Genomic DNA, 20,913 nt, shown 5'->3' on the forward strand with positions numbered 1-20,913 from the left:
TAATCACAGCATGTCCCATAATGTCTGATATAGTAGGTGTTCAATAAATATTTATTGGATTGCAAAAACATGCATGTGGCATTGACTGACTGCCACAATGCTTACCCCAATAATCAAGCAAAGATGAATAAAAACAATGCCCTTTGCAAAACTGAAAACCCTCCATAGTAACAGAACTTAGAGGTGGGCATGTGGCCACCTAATAATAAAGACCACATTTCCCAGCCTCCCTTTTCTTGAGGTGAACCACTCCTTAAGACTAAGTTCTGGACAATCGACTGTAAATGAGAGAGTCCTGGGGCAGCTTCCAGGAACCTATTCTTATAGCTGAATCTAATCCTAATGAAGTTTTTCATATCTGTGGGGGGAAAAAAAGAAGTATTGTAGGTTACGTCAGCCCTGTCCAAACTCAGATCCATACCCAGCTTCCACCACCAGGGATAGTCCCAGAATGTTATCAAGAGACCCATTCAAACTCTTCTTACCACAAGGTCTTCCCATAGCACCTCCTCCCTCAGGGCCAGCAAGAGGTCCTTGGTTGCTGATAACACAAGAAAAACAGAGATAGCACCCATGGCATCACCTAGATTTTCAGATGTGTGTGGGAGAATGTTTTCCCCTCTCTGCTTTAATTTTTAACACAGTGCTTTCATGAGTATTTATACTCTCTTTAGGCTCAGGGCAACTTATCCTAGAATGATACAGATTTGAAATTCAGATATCTACTATAAATGCCAAAACATTTTAGGAATCTTATTCAAGGTTTTCCAAAAATTAGGAAGTTGAAACCAAACAACATTCTTGATCATTGCTGTCTCCTATGAGATCATCCATATTTAATGAAGGTACTAACAGAGGTCGATTCAGGCCTTGTGAGGCCTGAAGTTTATTCAATTTGAGAGGCCTCTTCTTAAAAGAAGAGTGCAAAGTTATAATTACAAAATTAGGTGCAGGGCCTTGGAAGGAGTCTGTGCAAATGAGGAGTTCTGAAGCTACACTACACTACATCAAACTAACTAAAAAATTGATAAATTTAAAAGGTGAATGAGTAGATTTAATATTTTTGGCAATGGTAAGTGTGAAGACAAGGTACGCATTTTAAATAAACTTTCAAAATTCATTCCATTTACTAATTATTTCATTTTTTTAGTGCCACTTTAAAAGTTCCCCAAGATAAACTACCAGTATTATGGAGAAAACATCATTCTTTTCTAAATTGGGATTCCCTTAGGATCTTAGCTATTTTCCCTGTTCTTTCTTATTATCAGTGTCACTCTACATTATTGTAGAATTGTTTCTTGTTGAGTTACTGTACTGTGGTATTCCCTTTTAGTAGTCAGTCCCTAGGACAGGATGTAGGAGCACAGGACACAGGCTTAAATGAGGCACACACATGCTGGTGAATAGTTTCCATTCTGGAATGATGCACATTACCATAAGGAAGCTTGAGAATGAATACACTGCTTCTTTAATCAGCCCAAACTTAACAATTCCTCCACTCCATATATATATATACACACACACACATATATATATACACACACATATATATATAGACATATGCATATATATACATATTCCCTTGCCTCACTTGTACACATGTTTTCCTTCCTTTACTAGATGACTGTATCTTTAAGAAATAAGAACATTCTTTATATATTCCCCTTTCTGCCTCTGTACATGCGTGGTCATTTATAGGCACTCATACATACCGATTCTTATACAACTAGAAACAGGTTAACATAGGTTTTCAGTGTTAGTTAACTAGTCTGGACCATAATTTGCATTGAAAAGATTATCTAAGACCCAAAATACAGTGTCTTGTGCTAATTCTACAGCAAGAACAGAAGCTACATCAAATTCCATTGTTAAATAGGTAGGGGGGAACAAAGTGTTTTATACATCTGTTCTATAGATTTCCACCTTGATAAATCTCTATCTTTAAAAATAATCCTTAAAAAGACCTTCCCTTCTCACTGTCAGAAAAATATAATCACAGCCTACTGTCTGTGCAATTCCACTTTCCATCTCTGCTATGTGGGTAAGACTTGGTAAAGATACAGCTACTGTCAAGTTTCAGAACAGTTCCTTGTCTAATCTTTTCTACTTCTCCAGATCTTTGATACAGAACCTGTTAGAATGTATTGCTTACTTTTCCAGTTCCTATGTTTATCTCACGTCCACCCTTACCATCTGCTGCACTGCATTTCCTTCAGAAAAGTGAAAAGTTTTCACAGTGCCCAGAGCTTTCGCTGCAAACAATGCTCTCTTCTCCTCTTCCTTCCTTCCTCTCTCCGCTTTTTATTTGGCCTTATTTTGTGTTAAGGTCAAGCTGTTTTAAAGAGTTCTCTTTGCAAACATTTCTACAGGGCTGAAATTCCTATCCAAACAGTTTTGATGGATTTGTAAACATCTTGCCATTTGTTACTGGCTTCTGCCCAAGTACACACATTTTGGGTTGTCCCCAGTCTTTTGAATTACCTGAAAACAACTTCACAAGAAAACAAGCAATGAGAAATTGTGGCTTATTTCATGCCACCAAATAAGGGTAACATAATCTTCCAGTTAGTATAATGAATCTAAAGTGCTTTCAATATAGCCCTCTCATTATATCAAAATGCCAACTCTACTTTCTGCACACTGGTTTATATTGACAGAGTCTTTAAAGGAGGACCAAAAGGAGAGAAATCTTTTAAGCACACCCCTAACTTATTTACTTTATCCTTTAAAATGTCTTGTTTTTATGTATGCCCTTATCTTGACTGACACGTCATGTGCAATAAGTGTTAAAAATACCTTGAAAAAGTGAGTTTTATACTTCATACAGCCAGGCTTCTTCCAATGTGTCCATCTCCTTCTATAAGGATTACATAACGATGGACATCAGAAAATGAAATTAGCTCTCTATCTTCATAAGTACAGTAACCTAGGTTTGAACTTGATATTAACCTTTAGTAATTTTGTGACTTTGCCCAAGTTACTGAACCTTTGGAAGTCGCAGGTGAAAACAACATCCACCCTGCAGGACAGTAAGTTGATTAGAGATGATACATGTACAGCAAGATGTCTGACTTTCAGGAGCAGTCACCAAATGAAAGTTGTTATTACCATTATTATAATTGTTATAATTGGTATGTAGTCTCAGTGCCAATCTCTGGAATCTCACTGAACTACTAAAAGAAGCTGAAACGGCAATCTGCATTCGTTATCAGTATTTGCTTCATTGGTGTAACACATTCAGTTATTTGGACTTGACCTTTTAAGAACAACAAAAAACTGACTGACTACATTACTATAATTAAATTCATCTTACCGCAGTTCTCCACATTTCCCTTTACACATTCTATGTTTAGCACTACCAGAGGTAAAGATTATCCCATCAGGTAATGGAAGGGCAAATGCTTTAATACTGCCTGTTGCTTCTCAAATGATAATCAAAACATTGTGAGAAATTTTACATACTAACAAGAAACTATGAATTTTATATTAGAAGATTAAGAGCTTTGAAAATCTTATTTGATTTAAACCTAAAAAATGCTAGTGCAGAACCAAGAAAATATTTTTAAATCATTTATGATGTTTAAAAATAAAAAGCAGAAAAGGCATGGCTACTTCCAAGAGATCAGTTTCTCTAAAATAACATTTTATCTCAAATTATTATGGGACCAACAGTAGGATTCAAAGTTGTCAACCACATTAATTCCATATTATTAAAATAAATTAGCTTCTCAGGCTTCCCTAATGCTATTCACACTTGTAATTTTCTTTAAATAGAAAAATAAATTAAGAGTTAGTAGATGTAAATGATTGGCAAACTAGTGTAGATCTGCATGAATTGTTTTATATATTCTTTCAATTTGAGCAACATAAAATTGAAAACTGTATTTTTAATTTAGAATAACTATTTATATAATTACTGCTTGACCAAAACTACTTCCTTCAGGAAACATGGGCTCTTCATTCTACCCAAAATACCACTGAGAAAATGTAGCAATAAAAGGGCTTAAAAATATATAGTTTCCCTTTATGGTATTCAGCTAAAATCAATGATTAATTAAATAACTAGATTAAAAGTGAAAAAGTCAATCAATAATTCAGATGTCTCCTAATATACAGATGCTTAGCTTTACATATATAAAATAACAGGAGATTAAATAAATTCTTACTTTTCTCCTGAATTTCAACATTGTAGGTAAAACAACAAACTTACACTAAATTTTATAGGTCAAAAAATGTTCTCTCACTTGCAGAAACCATAACCACAAAAAAGACAAATTCTCTAAATGGTAAAATATGGTTTTATATTAATTTTCAATATTTATTATAAACAATAATAATGCTGATAAAATAAAGATATAACTAAAACAGGCAAATATCTCAACATTTTACATAGTCAGGTAGAAGCAGAATGAAATACACTGTATTACAATATGAAATTGTTTCATAAATTATAATTATGTAATTATATATTTTATCAAGTTTTACTATATCTAAAAAATGCCTTTAGCAGATTGCACAATGGAGATTTGTTAATGGTCAGCTCACAGAGAAAACAATGAATTTAGTTCATCATATGCAAAAAAGCAGTATATATTATCATACATGATTCATATAAATGATATCATCATGACTCATTTCAACATTGCATAAAATCACTCATGATAATTTTGTTGAAATTTTTATAATGATATATCTGGGATCAAAGATAAGGTAAACAGATAAAGCTTGATCTGACTCTTACAAATAAAATACTAAGTCATGGACAAAATTTGAACACCCTCTGGTTCAAAAGAAAAAAAAAACCAAAAAACGAGAAAATGCTGACTCTCTGTAAGCACAAATTGCCTTCAAATGCTCCTTCATTTTTTCAATAATTGTGGCTTAAGAAAAAAATCAAACTGCTCCAAACATAACTATGTTTTAGGGATTTTAAGATGGCCAGAAGAGTGACACCACAATGTCATAATGTTTTCTTCCTTTTTCCAATCTTATGAGATAAAAATAAAAGTAGGACACCATTACAGCCTCTATTTCTATGTTCTAAAAAGAATTACTTCCATTTTGCATTGTTGGATGAGTTATGCAAGAAAAATTTAATGATTTTTAAATAAATTTTTAAAAAAGACATACTGGATCCAGGAAAACAGACGGTTTGCCAAGGCACAGTAATGTCATGTGGAGGGAGGGGGAGGTGGCAGAGAAGGGAAGGGAGGTCTGTGCCAAGCAAAGCTGGGGGCTGTTCAATCAGCTCTATCAGGGCTCCATCAGTGTCTCCACTGCCGCCAAATCCAGAGAAAACAAGGAGTCAAAGGTTCAGGTCAATAAGCTTAAACAGCTCCTCCAGCAAGGTAAAAAACAAAGTCATATTGGCTTTTCTTTTTCATTCCTTCTCTTTGAACGCCCTGGTCCAAACACACCCTGGAAATGTCAATGTTAAATGCAAGAATTTAAAAAGCTCAGCTTCTTAATCCCGTTTAGAAAAAGGAACAAAGTCGCTGGTACAGGTCTCCTTCCTTATTGAACTCAAAGAGAGTACAGTAGAGCTGCCTTTTGCAGATTCTGATTCCAGTTGCCCAAGCATCAGAGGAAGCAAAAACGTGTCATTAAAGGCATAAATGAGGAGGAAAGAAACCAAAGTGACTGAAAAGCATTTATGAAACATTTGTAAATATACTTTCTGAACTAAAAAAATAATAAAATGAAAAGAAGAAAATAGGAAACAAAATAGCATGAATGTTTGACACTGGATCAAGTGAAAAATAAGCAGTTACTACTCCCACAACCAAATCTTCATGAAGCTGTGGGTTTTTGTTCTTCTTCTTCTAGTATTAAGAATCTAGATAATATTTTTGTTGCTTTACTTAACATGGAATGGAGACAAATGCCAGTGATCCAGGCTTTAATTTATTACAGTCCAATGAGAAATATGGTTTTTCCTCAGTTATTTCTTAATTTTTAATCAAAGCTACAGAATGACACAAATGATAGAAAGAAAGGAAGGAAGTGGGGGAGAGGAACATTCCAATGAGTCTGGCAACTTATTGGCAGGAATAGTTAAGCACAATGATGAAATGATTCTGATTCTCATGCCTCCTGTTCTATCTTTCTGATTCAAGGATGTGAAAATTTATAGAGAACATATACCCAGCTCTGGTGTTGTGGAAGGGAGCAAAGTGACTCATATCAGCCTCAAACACCCCCAAACTGTTCTTCCGTAAACTACATTAACGAGCTACAGATGAAATCTCATCAAGCCTTTGGGTAAAGGGATGATTCTGATTGGAGTTATCTGTATCTCCTGACAGCTTCCCCAATTCACTTCCCTCCATTTCCTGCTTTAACTTTTACTTTCTGCAGACCTTTCTTCTCTAGGTATATACAAACTGTGTCATGAACATGCCTTTTCTCCCAGTTATACCTCAACTTCTCCTCTGTGGCTCACCCAGGCCTTCCACAGTGGTAAGAATCCAACAGATTCCTAGAGCTAGAAGTTCCACAGGTATGGCAGCACCTCTCTTACTCCCCCCAGCTCTCTGCTGTCCTCTTCTGGCTTCCTGCAACATTAGCTTTATAGGTACAGCCAACTTGACTCTGGAGTACTGGAAGCTCACTCCCTTCCCTCAGGTCTCCACTCAGAGTTCACCTACCCTATCATCACTCCTTATAAACTACTGATAGCATGCAGTGCACACGCACACAATGGCGTTCTATCACCCTGACTGTGTTGTTTTTCTTCATAATGTTCAACATCACCCGTCATATTATACAATGCGAGTTTGATTATTATCTCTCTCTCATCTCAAGAGTAGTGCTGGACTTTTGTCTACTGCTGTATCCCCAGCACCAGGAAGAGGGTCTGACACATAGCAGATGCCTAATATATGAGTTGAGTTGTATTGAATTCAGTCTATTGAACAGAACTGGAAGCTTCTGCCAACCTAATTAAATATCTGTTTATGTTTGCTTTTGGTTTGGTATTAATTACTTCTGGGCCTAGAGCTAAATCCAAGTCTGAGTAACTCAGGCTCTTTTCTAATTTCTTTAAGATGCTTTGCATTTTTCTACTTTAAAGTTGTTTTAAAAGAGAAATATGACTTTTACTTTCTGCATATTACCAGGGTCAAATCTTTTTGAATGTGGTGAGAACGCCCATTGTTACACTATATGTTTCCTCATTTTATGGCTTTCCATTATGCCCCTCTTTTTCAACCCTAATCTTTCCAGATTGAAGAGCTCTAACATTAATTCATCTCTCTAGGTAAAGCACTGCACCCAGTGATTTCTCTGACAATTCTCCATATCTAGATAGTAGGACTAGAAGTAAGGTTTGTTTTTCTTCCAAAATCAACTTTGATGACATCATTTCCCTTTCAGACTTTGTTTAGAGATGATGTCATCAGAGACCAGTTTGTAAGGATCCTTGGTAACTTTTCCAGAAAATCATTATTGATAACTCAAAGTTCACTGACATGTAGTTTCTTTGGAGGTTTTTGTTTGTTTGTTTGTTTGCTTGTTGATAGCATTACATTCTAATAGCCTAGTGATACTGGCCTGACAATTTTCTTCCTGTTCACATATCCTGTGACATCCTCCTGGAATGTATCCCAAGACATGTTAATTTACTTTAGTTATTAACCAACTTGAATATTGCAGTGAGGAAACAGTCTTCCAAATAATTAATAATAGTAAACCCGTTTTAGAGCTGCTCCAATATCAGCCCCACTATAAAACTTACTGTCTTTGAGTTTATCCAAGAATTGCTAATGTATAAGAGTTCCCACCTGCCAGTAGTGACATAACTAAAAGCTCCCGAGGTTGCTTTCCAGACCACCTATATTTCAATTTACATTAGTTTGCTTAGCTCTAAACCAATATTGATGTACTTCCATGTTTACTCTATAAACCAGAATAAAGGCAGACAAAAGTCACTGAAGCAAATAATCCAGTACCACAGGAAATGTGTAGCACTCATGGACCCAGCCTTGATGTCTTCGTCATCTGCAAATTCAAGGAAATAATTCTTGCTTGTTTCCTTCCTCTCTGAGATACGGTAAGGCAAGATGCCAAATGATCTAAACTCACTGCACCAAAGGGGATGATGCAAATTGAAAGTATTGCTTTACACTTTGCTAAAATTCTTAAAATCTAGAAGTATCAAAGCAACTTTGAAATATCATCTTTTTATAAATATAATTCATTTTATTCATTTCAAAGATGAAAAATAAAAAACATAAAATATGCAACTAACCCAAAGTAAAAAGTGAAACAGGAATCTGCAACAGAATTGTCAGATTCATATTTTAGGCCTGAGACTATAACAAGGTTTTATTAAAGTGATCTTTTCCATTTTTAATTGTGATTATTTATGTTTTAGATTTGTATGATTAAGAATCCTACACATTTAAAGATGACAAAATTCTGACCAACATTTTTTGACATTTCCGTGGAATATTACATTATGAGAGTGATTTGGGTCGCATTTAATCACATTTTATAATATAACTAGCAACTTTACTAATGTTAATAGACACTTTGAGACATGTAAAAAAAAAGCCTTCCCATTTGACAAGAGAATAGATAATATCCATGTGGAACTGAGAAAAATACCACAATAGTAAGAGTCATTCTAAACACTGAAAACATCCTGTATAATGTAGAAGGCTCAATTTCAAAAGGTAGAAGTAACTTTTACCTATGATAAGCTATGTCTCTACAGAGTAGAGATTTTTCTTTTCTTCTTTTCTAAAAAGGAAAGTTACAACAGCATAGATTGCTTTTATACAAAATACAGTTGCTAAAGTATAAATGAAGATATATTGTAACTATATGTGTATCTCAGTACTCTTCTTTGACAATGTGTCAAAATACCTTGTTTGGAAAACAAGATACTCTAACCATGTTTTTGTGATCTGAGTTTTTAAATTCCTATCCTTTGTTTGATAAGAAAAAAGCATTTGATGTTCAAAAATGTTACCCCTGGAACCCAGTAAAACAACTGTGTCATTGCTAGATTTTGATCATGGCTAGATCTTTAGACAAAGAAACTTCCCAAGTAATCCAATTCATCTTCTTACATATACTTACAATTTTTAAGTTGTCATAAATGATTCAGAATATGTGCAAAAAGTATGTTTCATCAGTAATCCCAACTTAAAAATATTTTTCTTCAGAAGACCAATTTTTACGTGCTTTTTCAATCATGACACTGGCATCATTAACCATTTAAATACTTATACGCTTTTAATGCCTAATCTATCTTTTTCCCTGCAACTGGCAAGAAAACATAATTATGTGTCACTGAGACTAATACGTAAATTTCTGCAGAAAGATTAGATTCTAATTTTCCAGAGAGGAAATTTTCTCTTCCTATTATAGTTAATCAACTTAAATGAAAAATGAGGAATCCCTGTATGACCTCAAGGGGATGCAATTCATATCCAAGAGTTGTCTCTCTTTCACACCAGTTCCTACTACTTCAGTGGGAATTCCCTGGTCTCACATTCTATGAGAGTAAAATAATGAAATTCTTTTCCTATTAAATAAGGCAACAGTGGTTTGAAATAGTAATAGTAGTATTTATCCTAAAAAATATTATGTGAAAATTAGAATTCTTATTTCCACCTATCATTACTTTCTAGTTTCAAACTAAACATTAGAGAATTATTTGTACAATATATAGTATATTAACTAATTATATATTTAATATATTATCTATATCATATATTAAATATTATTTTGATATTTTTTCAACTTTCCAATTATTTATCAAAGTTAAAAATATCCACTAAACAATGTTCTTAATAATTGTAGTTCAGTTCTTTTTTTTTGTTGTTCCTCAAGGCCTGTCATTATTTTTCATGAGTTAAGACTCTGTTTAATATAGATGGAGGTTATTATTCTGGGACCATAATTATGTAATCCTGTAATAAGCATCTGCCATAAGTCTATTTTCTTTCAAGAAACTACTAACTTAAAACTTGGAGTTCTATTTTCTTAAATACAGGCCATCACCAATGATGATCCCAAAATGTAAAATACACCTAATAATAACTATTATTACTGCCTCCCTGGATTAATAAGTTGACAAAAATGTCTGAATCCATACACTCACTCTTTTAAGGACAAGGGCAAGAAGAAAAAATGATACTTTCTAGCTACTGGTTCCTTCCTTTATTGTAATCCCACAACATAAGGTAGGTACTACACAATGCACTAAAGGATATATTTCCTGATAAAGATGGAAAATGGGATGTCTTCAAACAGATTTAAAAACTCTTCCTCTCCAGCTAGCTCTAATATGTATTGCTGTGGGTGTGTAGCATCAAGAAATGGTTCTAACACCCAAAACAACAAGAGAAAATATTAACTTGGCCTGAACTCTGAGTGACTACTCACTAAGAAGGCCTATTTGGTCCATACCATTCTTGTTTTCAACCAAAAGTCTCTGATGTGGGGGACAAGGACCATGTTACAAAGCCATCTTGAGGTCTTCAGGAGTTAATGGTCAAAGTTTTTCTGAACTTCAATGTATCCAACTGTTGGTGCTGCCATTCCATTCCCACAGTCTTAGGGCAGGGAGTTCTACTGACCACACGGATGGGAACTGGCTGGCTTCTTTTGTTTCTAACACACCAGAATCAAGAGAAAGTTATACTGAGGTTTTAATAATATGTATCAAATGTATATTTGGCGACTGAGGCATGCATATTAGCAGTTTTGGGGGAAGCTATATCAGCATTCTTGATTTCAGACTGCCAATTCACATCATCACATTCAGACAAACAGGTAAAAAAATCACTCCACATAACTTCTCTGTCTGCCTAAAAAATAAAAATGGTTCATTCAGAAACACAAACAGACATACAGACATACAGTCATGCCCTCTGGGAAACAGCCACGGTAAAATCAATAAAAGTAGCTATTCTAAACCAAGGAAGTGATCCAAACACTTGTGAAATTATACATTGGTGCGGGAGGTACAGAAGACCCATCTCACTTGCAGAGGCAAAACAATCAAATAAAGAAATTAAAAAGAATCATAAGAAACCTTAAACTCATTTTTGAAAAAAGCAAGTTAAAAATGAGTATACATGCCCAATGAGGACATAGTTACTGGCAAGGCCACTTGGCTCCAAGTCAAGGTTGGAAATAGGCAGAGATATAGTGTCTCAGGTTCTTCTTCTGTTATAATGTTAGTATGTAAAAAGAATATCTAGAAGAGAGAAAGAGTGTGTATTTTCTTATTTGACAATATCTAAAAAAGCACCATTCTCAATGTTGAAAGTCAATGTCAAACAGTTAAGGCACTCAGTTTTCAAAAGGAATGAGCTAGAAACTTGAGTGGGGACTCTGGCCCATTCCCTTCTTACCCTCAATGGCTAATTCAGTGCCTTGCAAAAAACTGACATTCAGTAAATATTTGTTGAAAGAATAAACAATAAACATTAAATGGATTATAGTTATTTGGCCAACCAACATGAAAATGTTCACAGTTAATTGGTCAATCAATAGGAAACTATGTGTTTAAATATACAATATGATTTATGGATTATAAAATGTCTTTTATCCTTCAAAATAATATTGTATGTTTAAAATAAATCTTGTATGTATTTGCAGACTGTTGAATTATGTATAGCACACTCAACACTCTTCCTCCACTCTATCAGTGCATTTTTCAACTATACAAAATCATCTGAGTAAACAGACTCACATATCGCGTCCAGCCATTAATGATTACCTTTGTTACAAAAGTATTCCACTTCTTCACAGCTCAGATTTTCAGGCCCAAATTCTGTGGAAAAGCTTTCCTCCAGTGGAAAGTCCCCTTTTGAGGTGATGTCTGTTTCCTCTGATGGACATTCTTCCTCTTCCTCTTCAATGGCATCTTCTAGCGGCCCTTGAAAAAGAACAGGGACACTGTACCAAAAAACATCCAAAGAAGAGAGTGAAATAAAATCCTTAAATAGGGTCTTTTTGATTAAGGTGGTGAGGAAAATGTATTCTATGGATTGGCCATGTAGTATCAAGGGTACTCACACAAGATAATGTCACATCCATATCAACAAGTAATGTTGACCTATGATAAGAAGTGGAAGGAAACCAGGTCCTGAAGTTACTACACAGAAAGCAACCTCCATCTCCCATCCTTCCCCACCCCCAACTCGAAGCCCAAAGCTTGTTCTTTTATTCTCTCCTAAAGAGCAAAACTGTGCACTTTATGTTCATTTGTTAGAATTAACTGCCTGGTAAAGAGTACAAGTCTCTTTTACACTGTTGTACAATTTTACCTGAGATTTTAATAAAGATTTAGAGTAATTGAATGCATTTTAATTGAACTGAGATTTTAATAAAGTCTATACTTTAAAAAATCCATCTTAAGAGTGGATTCCAAGAAAAGATTTCATTATATGTGTTTGAGGCTTGAAGAAAAATTACATATTTCTCTCCCTGATGAAAGCATAACCCTGTTCATGATTAATTGAATTTTTTCTGAAATGAAAAGTAGTTTTCTAATGAAAAAATGTAATTTGTATTTATGTGATACTTTTTCTGTAATAAAAATACAACTTCCTTAGAGTGAATGAGAGTGAGGTGCATTACATTAATGGACCTATTTCATTGAAAGGAAAGGGAGGGCTATAGTTGTTGAGATGGATCTGAAGTGGACAACGTGGGAATACCACACTACCGATTGTGAATTTCCGACTGCCCAGAAGAATCAAAGTATCCGACTCATTTTACTAAGCGGAAGCCCACATTTGCTCCTAAAGAAGCACTGTAGCATTTCTTCCAAAGAACACAATTATGGTAATTTGTACTAATTGTCACTCATGTCAGCAGTCTCATCAGACAGGCTAAATACTTAAAAGGCTTAGGCAGTCTCTTTCTCTTACTTCTTGGAAATGTGCTAGGAAATTTTCAGGACCAAAGCAGAAATTTTATAAATAATTTAAAATAGTGAATTTATTACAATCTTCACATATGTGTGAGCAAACAGGAATAGGTACATACAGCACAGTGATATATGGGCTGTTTTCCCAAAAGCCAGTTCCCAAAGGGCGGAATTCACATGACACATTTTCATGGAGAGAATTAGTTGCTTTGGATAGAAATTAAGGGACATCCAAGAAAAAATTCTTACAGAGTTTCTTTGTGCTTTTTAAAATTTATTTTTTCTTCTTTTCTCCAAAATAACAAATGTTAAGGAAGAAAGAATGTCCTAATTCCAAACACTCTGGTAATGGGTTGGGGTTTTTTTTCCACTCCAGGTGGAGCGTTAAAAAACCATAGATTCTGTTTTAACACAAACCACATTCAAAACCATGGATCTCATATTAGGTTTTCTCTCTCATTCATTATTTCAAGTAATTTATAATCTTTCACCTTTTAAAACAATTATGTCAAGTAGCAAGACATGCAAGGAACATATAAAATAGTAATAAGGTAAAAGATTGCAATCACTAAAACAGTTATCTGAATAATTCTAATTATTAATTGCGAGTCTAACGAGGAATAAAATAAAATATCTTCCATGTTTTTATTTTGTTCAAGCCAAAATTTTAATAAAAAGTTTGGTCAAAAGAAGACACCTAGACTGTCTCATTAGTGTCTCATGTAGGACTTTCAAAGCACTTTCTTATATAATCTTTAAAATAACCCAGTGAGGTAGGTAACTGAACAATTATTTAAAATATTCTGACTTAACGAGTTGGCTCCAACAGTATAATATTAAATTAAAACTTCATTAGAAATTAAATGGAAAATCTCATGTGAAAATCTGAAAGAAAATAAACCCACAAAGCATTGATATAGACTTAATAAAAGTCTAACTAAGCCATTCACATATACACACATGTCAAAAAAGGCTTGTATATCACATATAACTTTTTATCAAAGATTATAAGATCTTAATTGACAGTATAGTAGTCTGTATTCCAGGGGCTGTTTTATTTTATGTTGGCTATCGATTTGAAATTCAAAGCATGTAATTGAAAAGAAGCACTTATTTTCAAAAACAAACTACAAAATCCCAAATAAAAGGTAAAAAAATTATTGAGCTCATTGTTCAAAATACATGAGATCTCATTGTCAATATTTAGAACAGGCTAGAGAAAGGTGATTTAATAATTGCTCCCAAAGCACGTGTCAGATTGATATAATGTACTGTACTTTAAAATGTCTAACCATTTCTTTAGCCATGCTATCAAATCAGGCTCTGGCAAAAAAGATTTCTCTTAAAATGTATAGTATTTATGGTTTAAGATTAGATCTCACCCTACTCTCTATATTGCATGTTTCTTTAACTGGAAACCTTACAGATAATCGGTGGCTATAAACTAACATTTTAAAAGGTAAGAGACACTTGAAGCACAAGTACAATTAATAGCACCAATGAAGGAGGGAATGAAGGAACCTCCTGTGTATGGATTAGTGGGCACAGAAGTCCACTTCAGAAAAATCACCACACGTAATTTGACACAAATAATAATATCTACTCAGAAAAGGCTTACGACTGAGCTCTATGTGCCCTCATGGAGAAAATTACTTTTGATTGAGGCCACTTGGCAGGCAAGTGTAAGGAAATCTGAATTTCAGCTCTTCAATTGCCTTTGATTTATAGATATTCAAACACACTCGCGAGAATGAATAGTCAATGTTTATATATATAAATATTTACCTGATTTTAAAAATGCTAATAATTAGCTGTACAGCCTAAAGCTATGAATACAATGATGCTGTACGTCGGGCCCATAACGCTGTTAATCATCTCTCAGAATGTAGAGGCATCTTTTATACGGGATGAATAATACAGATTACTGGAAGATTCTGGTGGGTGCAAAGTAATGCTTCTGTTTTCAGAAAGGGAGACAACTGGGTACTCAGGAACCATTTGAATTGACCACAGCTACTTCTGCCCCCCAAAGATAAAGCTGAAGCTAAGAAGTGTCATGCAGATTCACAACACCTGACAATACCGATCACCCTCCCAATGTGCAATAAAGCCTTAGTTATCCAGTACCAAAAGCGATATTGCAAAAGCTGAGCCTACTTGTGGGAGAATTTTTCATCTGGTGGTTGTTTCAGTGATCTGGAGTTGGTAAAGGACAAAAGGAACGTTCAAGATTAAGTAGTCCTACCCTATACAAAGGTAGCATAATCACTGAAGAATTGGATTTGTATGGTTAAGAAGCACTTCCCAGATAAATTAATTTATCTTTGAGGAGTATCTACTCCCCAGATAAATAAATTTATGAGAAAATTATTGCTATGATTTCAGATGGTTAAAGAAATCCCTGAAACCCATCCAAAACCACTGGAAGAAGAGCTAGACGACAAAACAAACAAACACAAAATATATCTCCTATATTTTGTCTAGTGAAAAAATATAGGAGATATATAAGGATTAAAAGAAAAGGGAATTAAAATAAGCAATACAAGGAGGATATGCAAAAAATGATAAAGACCAACATCATAAATATTAAATCAAATATACATGTCTTTCAATGTATGTTGTCTTGATAAAAAACTTCCTACCTTGGTAGCTTACTATAAACTAGCCTAACCCTCACTTAAATGTCAGACTGTCTTTGTTCATATAAATTCAAAGCACTTCAGAATGAGGCACCCAAGAAAGAAATTAAATCCTACAGAATTAATATACGTCGTCAAGTATGAGGAAGGGAAAGAAATGCCAAATTCTATGGTTCTGATGCAATAACCCCAAAAAGGGTTTCTTTCTCTTAAGCACTCACTGGCATTAATTCATTATAAATTATTTTAGTTAGGTTTTGCATGCCTTTTGATTAAAACAAGACAAACACTTTGCCACAATGGAAACTATAGAGAGCATTCAGTCTCCTCTCCATGCATTAATATTCTGAGCATTCTAGAGGCTGCACAAGACTAGCCACCTAGCAAAATGAGACTGTTTCAGAATACTGGGCAGCCTTGATTGCAACTGACAGGTGGGAAGAAAGTCGAATTAAAATATTATCATTCCCAATAATTGCAATAATCCATCACAGTGTGCTCAGAAATTCTGCTAGGTGAATTTCCTCCAAAAATACACAAATATTCCCACACATTTTTGTTCTGGTGCTTCTTAAGGTATGCCATTTCAGATCATTTTTTATATCTGATAGTATTATTAATATTAAAACTTACATCAAAGAATTTTATTAAATTATTTTACTCATGTACAGAACAAAGAATACGTGTGATGAAATAAATTTCTCGAAATATTAATGAATTAATGAAAATGAAAATGGTGTATTGTCTCCAAGTTGCCAGCTCCTGTTTTGTGCTCCTTGAAAGTTGTTTGCAAAAGATCCACTCAGATAAAGGAATAAGAAGGTATGTAAAACCTTCTAATATATATAAAACAATAGAGATCTCCAAATCTGACAATTTAAGCAATAATATATACCATGCTTTAATTATTACATAATAATTGGGCCACATTTATCATGTAATGCTACCTTTCAAAAAGTAAAAATGAAAATATAAACTAGGAATAGATAAATTCTGGTTTACGTTTAATATGTAATACACAAATATGTCAAAACTCTATACAGGTATGCTGTATGTTAGTTGATAGGTAAGAGAGAGTTGATATAGAATTTTCCATTCTAAACTTATGTTACATTCTCTACATGTGATAGAAATGCAGCAGTAGACTAATATTTAAATTGGATATCTTGTTACCAAATCCTCTGTATTCTAGCCTCATATATCTTTGTTAATTTCAGGATGGTATTCATAAAACACAAAACATAAAACCTTTCTAACAGGAAAGATTATTAGTTTCATATGTTCTGTACAAATATGGCCTGTTTGTTCAATTAGAAATGGAAAATAAAAATGCAACTCTAAATTAAAAAGCAGAAAACACAAAAATGCATCCTTCTCCATCTCATTATGGAGTAGGAACATTTCTATCTTTAGAGTACTAACATCTTTTTACTAACTTTATCTGGGGCATATTTTCAAGCTCCCAGTAGTTCCTCTCTTAGAGTTTTCAGCTGCTATGCTCAGATTCCTAATAAATCATAATTATCCTGTAGGCACACCTCAAAATGCTACTCACTTGGTTCCTATTACATTTGTCTCATGCATATCCCACAGAGCCATTTAATGACAAGGGGCAGGGAAGAGGGATGCTCTTTGGACAGTGCAAATCCATACTCACTCATGTAATTGAGCTTAACAGCAAGAATAAAACCTTATTTCTGTAGTATAAAAACGTAGTATTTTAAACGAGCAAGTTCTTCCTGCAGTCACTCACTTTTAACAATAGTTGCATCAGGGGATCTAGTAGGAAGGAAACATTTTTATTAATTTTTCTCTTATCTGCCAGAAGAATGTTGATTTTTTTTCATTTGCATTTGTTGCCTGCAGGTAGCAGACCAGAGAATCACATGGTAGAAATTCTTCTTTTTGATTAATTTCTTTCCATGTGTTAGGTTATTTCTTATATATAATTGATTTGGGGCTTTGCTCATAGCTGTGCATCTTTTTTATATCTGTACCAACTGCTGTCCTTCAATCTATAAAGTTGAAGGAAATTACCTGAATTTGTTAAGTTTATTAAAAATGAGATCTGTGAATATTTAAATTGAGTTTTGAAATGTTAATGCAAAAAAAAGATATTAGAGAATTTTTAATGGAGGGTTCAATTTGACCATACTCCATTGTAAAAAGAAGAGAAGAGGGTCAGGTTTTGTTCAAGTTGTTTCTTTAGGGGAAAAAATGAACTCTTTGATTTTATAAAAACAGAGTAATATTCTTTGCTACAAGGTTTTTGGCAATTTTTATTAGATGGCAGTATTAACACTTCTTATATGTAAATCTGAGAACACTTTAAATTCTTTAATTTCTTTCCCCTGAAATGCTTTGTTTTGGGAACTTTCAAATTAAGTGAATAATGCTAACAATAAAATAATTTTGCTTAGAACATATGCAAACCCAGCAAGCAGCAACTAATCTTACGTAGTAAACATTGACATCACAGGAAAAACAAAGTCAGATGAAAAAATCCAGATAAATTTGAACCAGAATCTCTAATGACTAATTTACTCTCAGGCATTGAAAAAAATCAGTTCATTAATAAGTGCCTTGTGCGTTGACCCAGGAAGTCAGTGACAGAGATGTCATTGAAATCCACATATTTTGTAATCAGGTCTCAGTCCAGAGCCCCATAAAGCTTACTGAAGACGGTAACTCTATCATAAAGAAACATGAAAGTATATTCATTACTAAAACTATATATTTCTTATGATTGTGATGTATTTCAATCATAAAATGCCCTTAATTGGTAATAAGTACAATAGATGAAAGTCTGGTATATTATTTTGCTCTCTTTATGAGACTTTCATGTATTCATGTATTTATTCATTTGTTATTCATCTAACCAATATTTACTGAGGGTGAAGCACGTGGCAGGCATTGTGTTGGGTGCTGGGTTAATAGCAGTATACAAACAAGGTGGATGGCCCCAGCCGGAAGTGAGCGGATAACTGGGTGAAGGAGACAAACTTTATGCATATAATGCATGCAATTTATTTTTTTAAAAAAGATACTCAATTTTAACATAAGGAGGGCAGGAAAGGCTTCTTAGATATCTTAAATTCCAGTTATTTGTACATTTTTCTTTTTCCTCTGATATAATTCTATCTTACCTCCATTTGTGACGGGAAGGAGCAAGTATGGTACCTAGCATTTAACCATGTCATTTAATTCATAGTTATTCAAATAAGAATTTTTTAGTTGAATTTAATTGTCATAAAATTGAAGACCAGGCTTCCCTGGTGGCGCAGTGGTTGAGAATCCGCCTGCCAATGCAGGGGACATGGGTTCGAGCCCTGGTCTGGGAAGATCCCACATGCTGCGGAGCAACTAGGCCCATGAGCCACAACTACTGAGCCTGTGCGTCTGGAGCCTGTGCTCCGCAACAAGAGAGGCCGCGACAGTGAGAGGCCCGCGCACCGCAATGAAGAGTGGCCCCCACTCGCCGCAACTAGAGAAAGCCCTCGCACAGAAACGAAGACCCAACACAGCCAAAAATAAATAAATAAATAAATAAATAAATAAATAAATAAATAAATAAATAAATTTAAAAAATTAAAAAAAAAAATTGAAGACCAAATCAAGGAGGATAATACTAGGTCAATTATTTTAAAAGGTCTAGATGCATAGCTTTAATTATTACTAATTATTAGGTTGACCAAAAAGTTCATTTGGGTTTTTCCCCTATGGAAAAACCCGAAGTTTTTAGCCTATCCCATATACTGTTGGAGGAAGTTTATTCCGCTATCAGTCCTTTCATGGTTGTTCAAATCAGGTGCCATCTACCCACAGCCTGCCAGAAGTTTTCTGGGGGACGTGGAATCAGGCAAGCAGAAAAATTTCCCCAAAGTGAATCCTGCTGTCACAACAAAACATCAGGTATTACCCAGAATATGAATACAGTACATTAGATTTTTAAAAGCACTATCAGTAAGAAAAAAAAGGATTTGAACCTATCCATGGAACCTCTTAGATATGATATGTGGGTGATAAATATTTTAGGTGAATTAATCAAAACATAATTTTATAGACGTACAAGAAAAAACATCCATTTTCTTTAGAAACTTCAAAGCACCATCAAAATATAGCTAGTATTCTTATCTAACAAACTAAATTCTGCAAAACTAGTTAATAATATCCTACATAGTTATATAACAAAATTAAATTAGTATAAGTAAAAGAGATGTTATCTTTTATAGATTATCTTATTTAAATGGAGATATGAAAAATAGGGGGAAAAGGGAGCCTGTAGTCTTCTGACTCTAGAATGGATATATATTTCTTTCTCTTTCTAGAGCAAATCAAAGACAATGTATATATTGATTTTTTTAAAACTCCACAATAACAACAAAAGCACTAGCCAAACAACAGATACTAAACAAAGGATTCTGATTACTAATTTCTTAAACAATTTCATAAGGCAAAGATGAATCAATATGGTCCTTAAAAACATTCAGTATGCATTTGTCTCATAAGCAACATATCTGTGTCTTATGAAAATATACAGCAAGCATATGGCTACATGCAGGAAATAAAGGAAAAATATCACCGCAAAGATTTGGGGGAATTTTTTTAATTACAAGAGAAAAATCAATAAAAATATTTGCATCAGGTTTTGGTCACTGTATATATAAACTTTTTTTTTCTTCTTAATAAAATTTGAATCTGATAACCCCCACCTCATCACATAGATCAATTTCCCTCTACTTATTCCTTCAGTTTAATAACACCCTTTCTGACCCTGCTTTATTAAAATGATTCTTTACATGTGCAATTAATTACTGACTGAACCTTCTAAAAACACATTTTATAAAATAACTGCTCTCAAAATGATGCCTGATTTCACTGTCTGACTACAGTTTGACAGCAAACAGTGGTTCTCTAAATGTCATCCCTGGACCAGCAACATTAACGTCACCAGAGAACTTGGTAGAGATTCAAAATTAATTGTCAGACTCCACCCCAGATCTGATTTCAGAAACTCTGAGGGTGAGGTACATCAATCTGTGTTTTAACAAACCCTGCAGGTGATTCTGATGCATGCTCAAGTTTGAGAACAACAATGCAGGAATATAAATGCTAGAAGTTACTTTGTAACAGTACAAATTATATTTTTTGTTATCATTTAATAGAAACAGTATACTATTTTGCAATTAACACAGGCTCCATGGAATCAGACTCCCCAACTTCAAACTATACCACAAAGCTACAATAACCAAGACAGTATGGTAGTGGCACAAAACCAGAAATATACGTCAATGGTACAGGATAGAATGCCCAGAGATAAACCCACGCACATATGGTCACCTAATTTACGATAGAGACAAGAACATACAATGGAGAAAAGCC

General features: G+C 34.1%; 1 protein-coding gene across 2 annotated transcripts in view; it reads right to left on the bottom strand.

The window, feature by feature from the left end:
• ZFPM2 (zinc finger protein, FOG family member 2) overlaps window positions 1-20,913 on the bottom strand; it is a 465,108-nt gene that overhangs the window by 350,159 nt on the left and 94,036 nt on the right. For both annotated transcript variants that reach the window (XM_007188758.2, XM_007188757.2), the window contains exon 2: window positions 11,738-11,896. In XM_007188758.2, the coding sequence (XP_007188820.1) occupies window positions 11,738-11,896 (159 nt within the window). The remainder of the gene's footprint in view (window positions 1-11,737; window positions 11,897-20,913) is intronic.

Source organism: Balaenoptera acutorostrata, chromosome 17 (assembly GCF_949987535.1).
Source record: "Balaenoptera acutorostrata chromosome 17, mBalAcu1.1, whole genome shotgun sequence".
NCBI classification, from domain to species: domain Eukaryota; kingdom Metazoa; phylum Chordata; class Mammalia; order Artiodactyla; family Balaenopteridae; genus Balaenoptera; species Balaenoptera acutorostrata.